Genomic DNA, 6,565 nt, shown 5'->3' with positions numbered 1-6,565 from the left:
AGGAATGCGCCGTATTGACTTAAATACAGGTGGCCTGATTTATGAGGCTGTGCGTCACTTTTACACCGCCGGGGCGTCACTTTTTGTGACGCACCAGTGGCGTAAAAAATGCGCCTTGTTGCGCCGTATTTACAAAATGACGCATCTAGGTAGATGCGTCACTTTGTAAACCCCTGCGCCACATTATACCTGCGCCAGGTATAATGTATGCAAGGGGGGCGTATTGACGCAAGAAAGGTCGTAGAAGTGAATCAGTGAAATCTATGAGAGTTCACTGCGTCACTTCTAGGACGCCGTTGCGTCAAAATGTTGCGCCTGCCTCACAGCAGGCGTAAGACTGACGCAGGCCCTTTCACATGGGGCTTGCCCCATGTGAAAGGATGCATTGCTGGAGTTGCGTCACTTTTGTAACACACTCCAGCAATGCGTCACTTTTCCTCTTACAGATACGTCAGAAATAGTGACGTATCTGTAAGTCCTTGTGCAATGATGCGTCATATTGTAAATATGACGCATAATTGGGGTCGCAAGGAGGGCGCAGTGAAAAGTGACGCATCGCTGTTTTCTTGCAGCGATGCGTCACTTTTCATAAATAAGGCCCCGGGCATTCCTGCCCTGTCCTTATCACTCAGGACCTGCCCCGCTGTGCTACGCGATAAGTTCATAAATGAACCCCTGTGTGTATATTCCCAAGGGCCCGCTGTGACACCGTGGACACACAATGCTGGGGCCTGAGCTCAAATCACGAAATATTTGTTTCCATGGACGGCTGCTTTCAATCCTCTGATCACACGCATCTCCTTCCAGCGCCATGAACCCCTGGCGAACAAGCGCTTTGTAAATACTGCTAACTTATGAGGGGAGGGGGGCACATTCTCAATGCTTTCTTTTTGGTAATTAGTCCAAAGTCTTCGTTTGCCTCGCATATAGTATAAAATCACTGGAAGAGGTAAATAGCTGTAGGTGTCAACTGTATCTGAACGCCTCACTCGCAGTCAATCATGAAAGGCCGTTGCGCAATACCCCGTGACGTCATAAACTACATTGAAGACGGCAAAAGTTACAGGTGTAATAGATCTTTGCACGCAGCTTTAATTTCAATGCTACTAGGTGCAACGTGTGTATGAAAACTCTCCAAGTGCCGCTAGGCTTTGAAGGGAATTGGGGGGAGGATCTGTCAACAGAGAAAAAACATTTTCAACGTGGACATTAAAAGAAGAAAGAAGCCACATGGGTATAGGAATGTGCCTGTAAACCTTCGTCTGATTTCCCAGAAGTCCTGGTGAATTATGCAAATCACCATAAATAGAGAAGTATGCACCAATGACAGGTGGAAAGTCACAATGCTTACATGGATGCATGCTGACGTCATTCTTTCTGATAAAATTATCCATATCCGTGAGACCTTCTTATTTACACAGACACCAAATAGTTGTAGTTTACTCACACATCTACATCTCTGTGACAAAGACTATGGCCTGATTCACAAAGGAAGGCACAAACCTGCACACAGTTGTACTGCCTCACATCTGTAGAGATATACAACTTTGTGGTGTTTTCAAATCTTCTAACGGTTGAGTCTCGGAAGCTGCACCAGAAGTCGCGTTTCAGGTGTACTTCAGGAAATTTCCATTTCCACCCTAGTATGGAATTTACTCCTGCCCTTGACAGGAGTAAATGTCTGGTCATTTTCAGGCTGGAAATGGGTTGGAGTGAAATTTGTGAATACACACTACTCAGATGATTGGCGGAATTCACAAACTTTCAAGGCAAACCACCCCTTGGAACAGCTACTCAACACTCCTCGTGTGGAATGTACTCCTGCATATTAGTACAAGAACTTGTGGTAATATTATGTGGGAGTAGAAACATTTTAAAAAGTAGGGTCTCCATTTGTGGATACCTGGCAGTCGTAAGTCCAGCCATTAGCACTTGAAAGCCACACGTAAGAGCACAAATGATTTTGTGATTCGGCCAAGTATGTCCATTGTAATTCCTTCCCTATGCTTTTTAAACCCTCTTATTCGTCTTCCTAATTTCCCGTGTCTACTAAATTTGGGATATGACAACTACCCCATAAACTGATCTATTGTATTGTAATTGTCTTGTAATTGCATTTATATAGGGCTCACTACCCCTCATGAGGCGCCAAATCGCTTTTTCAACGAGTCGCACGCTACTCTGGAGCCCAAAAGGATTAGTGGTGAATTAGTATCGTGAAATAGGAAACCAATTTGAGTGGTGGATATGTTAGTCGCTTATTTCGATTGAGAAGGATGGCGGAGGGATAGAAGAGGGGAAAGGTTTGTTTTTATACAGCTGCACAATGGTTGGTCAATGCCATCAATTCTGAGCTAACCAAAGTTCTTAGTAAATCAGATATTTCTCCACACTGATCATCTGCAGCAAAGGTCAGACGTTCACACGTTTTTTTTAAAGATAATCTTCAATATTTTCTTTATTTGGCATGTTTCCAATTTATTTTATATCCATATTTAAAATGTGTACATCGTAAAAAACAAAATACAATTGTTTCTTTATAACTTACGTGTCAAAGAGCTACATTTTAGTTAAAAGCAATTTCAAAATATTGTAATTCTACATTTCCCAACCTTTAAAAGCATTCACGCAATGTCCTTGGCATTAAACATCCATACAATGTAAGTGTACAAAATAGTGTACAGTTCATAAAGCTGTGCAAAGACAGCAAAGTTAAGTACAAATATCGAAGAGGTTAGCCCTTTGGATGGCCCACGGGGTAAACTGGTGCTCAAGGTGAGAGAGTTGAGGGGAATAACTGGTTCTTCATTTGAGTGTGTACATTTATAGAGTGCACGTATTCAAAGGCAGGGACTGCTTGGTACTGTCCGGGATGGCATTCCATTGACTCCTGCAAACAAGCATGAAAGACCAAAGAAACTACGAAATGATAAAGTCACGCAGGTCATGAAACTTCACTGCATTCAGTGCTTGCAAAGATGGGCGCAGGTCAGAGAGGAAAAGAACAAAGAAAGGACAGAGGCGGTCGGAAACACAAAGGCAAGACAGAGGCAGTAATTTAGACAAAAGCAAGAAAGAAAAGTAAACAGAGAAAGCAAGCAAGAATAAAGGTGAAACGGTTAAAAAACATACAACAAATAAAACAACTGTAGAAGGATAGATCAAACGAGATAAATCAAATAAAGAAATGTTGAGGTGACAAAATTAAAGAGGAAAACGTGAAGGAAGTAATAACATGTTAAAAGGATTAAAAGAAATTTGAAAATTAAAAAAGATATGAGGGATGAAGCGAATGAGGTTGGCAAGACATTAATCATTGAAGGTGAAGTGCTGAAAGGACAATCTAATGACAGTAACATGAAAGCATGGACCAAAAAATAAGGAATGCAAAAAAGAAAGTGAAGACGGACTAAGAGGAGCTCATATGTGGCCTATATCGGGTGCAGTGTAACACTGTGACATTGGATGGACAATTGTAACCCAGAAAATGTCTTCAGGGTGGGCTTCTCTTCAATAGAATATCCCTTTATATATTTATATAAATAAGTCTGTCTGTACATGTGTGCGGAGTCCAGCCCCGGCCGGGCCCTAGGAGACCGTGATCTCCTCGTCATCACTGTCTGAGTCCGTGAAGTCTGAGGGCTTGCTGGGGCTGCTGGAGTGGCAGCAGGGCGAGGGGGTCCTGGTGGGGCTGTCCGTCCGGTGCCGGCTCTGGGGCTCGGGGAAGGCCGGCCTGTGCTGGGGCTCGGGGAAGCTCAGGCCGCGGTGGGGGCTGGGGCAGCCAGCCTCCTCGTCGGCCTCGTCCTCCTCTGAGCACTTCTTGCCCACGTCACTCAGGTCCGGGTGGGGGTTGAACTTGGTGGGGAGGGTCTGCTCCCTGGAGCCCCCCGAGGACAGGAGCTCTCTTTCCTTGGAGTTCCTCCATTTCATCCTGCGGTTCTGGAACCAGATCTTCACCTGAGGAAAGCAAAATATGGGGTCAGCCATGTTCCTCACGCGTCACATCCTGCCAAGTTTATTTTAAAGCGGACTCATGTCCCAACATGCAATGTACCTGCTGTTTACAACGCCGCGATAAACAATGTACTCAGCAGCAGAACGTGTAATAGGACAGGGATTAAAGAAATCGCTATTTCCCTCCAACCATGTTACCTTTAGCTTACTCAGCGATGACTCAGCAGATATGGTCAAAACACGAGAACAGGAGCCCTTCGAGGAAGTCAGGGGCTTATTTACAAGGCACTTGCGCCCCTTTTGCGTCATTTTTATCATGGGAAAAGTGACGCAAAAGTGGCGCAAGGGCCTTGTAAACCTGCCCCTCAATTTGGAAACTCGTTGGGGTGGGTAGGCTGTGTGTGTGTGTGTGCGCGCGCGCGTGCACATACACGTGCATCTTTGCATACAATTATGCATGTGTAAATAAATACGTTTATAAACGTGCCTGTGTAAATATGAATCAATCCATAAACCAAATTAGATCTGCATGTGCAAACAACAGCATGAAGAAATGAGTGTTCTATCTCTGTACACAGCTGTGTCTGCCTGGGCCTCTCTGCGTTCATCTTATTGCATTCTTCATATGATGCCATTACCACTCATGGCACTAAGAAATACATCAAATCATTTAGATTTTGTGAGATGCTACACACCTCTGCCTGCAGCACCAGAGTGGTTTGCTTCCACTTATATACATTTTTAATTTGAAGTTGAAAAAATCCAACAGTCCCTTTAAGTATAATCTTAATGTTTCTGCAAGAGTTTCTGACTAGCTCCCGCTTTGGTGAAATCAGATTTCCTGTGCCCTGGGGTATAGGGGTCTCCCATCCATGAATCAGATTGTACAACACGAGTCCCCTGCCCTGATGCATGCCCAGGTGGTCCCTCCCCTCCCCTCCCAGAGAGGCTCCCTCTCCCCCAGGGCCCTCAGTGCCCCTGCCAGGGCCACACAGGTGAGGCCAGGTGTGATCTGTACCTGTGAGTCTTTGAGGCCCAGTTTGGCCGCCAGCTTCTTCCTGTCGGGTTTGCTGATGTACTTCTGTTTCTGGAACATCTTCTCCAGGGCTTTGCGCTGCACATCGGAGAAGACTGCCCGGCGCAGCATGCCCCGGCGAGGCTTGCCTCTGGCTGCCAGGGGCCAGGAGAATGTGCCAGGGATGGGCACCACGGAGGAGGAAGCTGCAAGGAACACAAGAAACCATCAATGCTGCAGAATTTGGAAGCAGAACGCAATTTCATGTTATTTATCAGATGCTGTAACATATTCTGGAATTGGAGACTATTTTTAAGATGAGGGTGTGGTTAATGGAGGTTCCTGATCGGTGCACTCTGTTAAAAAGTACACAGTTTAGGTTTATTTGTTTGCAACCTTGAGGTGTTCATCTACACGCTTGTTTAAGAATTTTTATTGAGCTCTAGGAAGGGTGCAGGGAAAAAACAGTCAGTTTTCAAAAAATAAAATTCACCAAATGTGGGACGAGTATGTTTCTGGACCTTGGGGAGACCTAGGTTTGTTTCTTGGTCGCCTCATCTGTAAGTTCTTGGGTGCTCTGAAGGATAATCTTTGAGGGCAGCTATTTGAGGACATTTGAGGACAGAGTTCTAGGGGGCTTTATTTAAGAATGTTTGGGGATTCTGAAAGATAGCTCGAGGGACCCTCATTTGAAAGACATTGGTGAATACAGGAGATGAATGCTAGGCCTGTAGCTTATGAATAGCGCTGAGTATTCCCAAAATACATCCAAGAGGCCTAATGTGGCCAAGACTGTGGAGCCAGAAGAAGGCCTCTCTCTGCTCCATCTTGAACATTTCCTAGGTGTACACAGATACCCTAAAAGCCTAGTTTGTGAATGGCTGATATTCTTATTAATATCTTGAGTAACTAATCTGAGGATAATTGGGGAATATACTGAGGGAAGACAGTTTGAGATTATTCGGGAATTCCAAGGGCTATCTGTCCTCTCATTAGGGCTGGGGGGTTAGTTGGAGGTGCTTGGAAGTTCCAAGGCGCTAGTTTGAGGATATCTGGGATGGCCAGGGGTCACTCCAGTTCTTTGCACTCACCAGCCATGAGTAGGTAGGCAACAGCCTGCATTTCTGGAACCATGGCTCTCAGCTGTCCCTGTTATGGGATTTATCTCGAGTCGAGTGTGGTGGGCTCCACCAATAATCCACATTTGTAAAGCGCACAATCACCCGTAAGGGTCTCTAGCGCTGGGGGCCGTCGGGAAGAATAAGGCAAGCTATTGCCCAGAGTTACATGATGCTGGGCTAATCTGCCACCGGCCCCGGGGATCGAACCGTGATCCCCAGATTCCGGAGGCAGTCACCCTGGCCGCTGCGCCACACCTCACCAATGCCGTTCCGCACCCGCTTCCCATTTCTTTGCTGAAAGCAGATGGAAATTGTGCATGAAGAAGGGCACAAAATCTGGAAAGTGCAAGCAGAAAAAGCTCCAAAGCTCCAGAACCCGGCTTTAATCTGTATTTGGGGCCTTATGACTCATGATTGCAAGATACTCCCGACCCAGAATTCCGGTTCCCATGTCCCCTGCAACTAAGAATCTGCC

At 45.7% G+C, this 6,565-nt stretch overlaps 1 protein-coding gene across 1 annotated transcript; it reads right to left on the bottom strand.

The window, feature by feature from the left end:
- Window positions 1-2,493: 2,493 nt before the first annotated feature.
- Window positions 2,494-6,103, bottom strand: DBX1 (developing brain homeobox 1). Its single transcript, XM_086959812.1, has 3 exons — window positions 6,061-6,103; window positions 4,973-5,175; window positions 2,494-3,957 (listed from the first exon to the last, which is right to left on the bottom strand). Exons 1-3 carry the CDS (start codon window positions 6,101-6,103, stop codon window positions 3,589-3,591), a joined length of 615 nt encoding a protein of 204 aa, XP_086815938.1. The 3' UTR covers window positions 2,494-3,588.
- Window positions 6,104-6,565: the final 462 nt, after the last annotated feature.

Source organism: Lissotriton vulgaris, chromosome 2_2 (assembly GCF_964263255.1).
Source record: "Lissotriton vulgaris chromosome 2_2, aLisVul1.2, whole genome shotgun sequence".
NCBI lineage: Eukaryota > Metazoa > Chordata > Amphibia > Caudata > Salamandridae > Lissotriton > Lissotriton vulgaris.
The sequence above is the reverse complement of the archived record's forward strand: the minus strand, read 5'-3'. Positions and strand labels throughout refer to the sequence as shown.

What these genes read in the sequence shown, in the direction of transcription:
- DBX1 (XM_086959812.1), bottom strand. Translation starts at nt 6,103, where the DNA reads ATGGTTCCAGAAATGCAGGCTGTTGCCTACCTACTCATGGCTG. An exon ending in TGCCTACCTACTCATGGCTG is followed by an intron (nt 5,176 to 6,060) that starts GTGAGTGCAAAG and finishes TGTTCCTTGCAG; the next exon opens with CTTCCTCCTCCGTGGTGCCC. An exon ending in TGGGCCTCAAAGACTCACAG is followed by an intron (nt 3,958 to 4,972) that starts GTACAGATCACA and finishes TGCTTTCCTCAG; the next exon opens with GTGAAGATCTGGTTCCAGAA.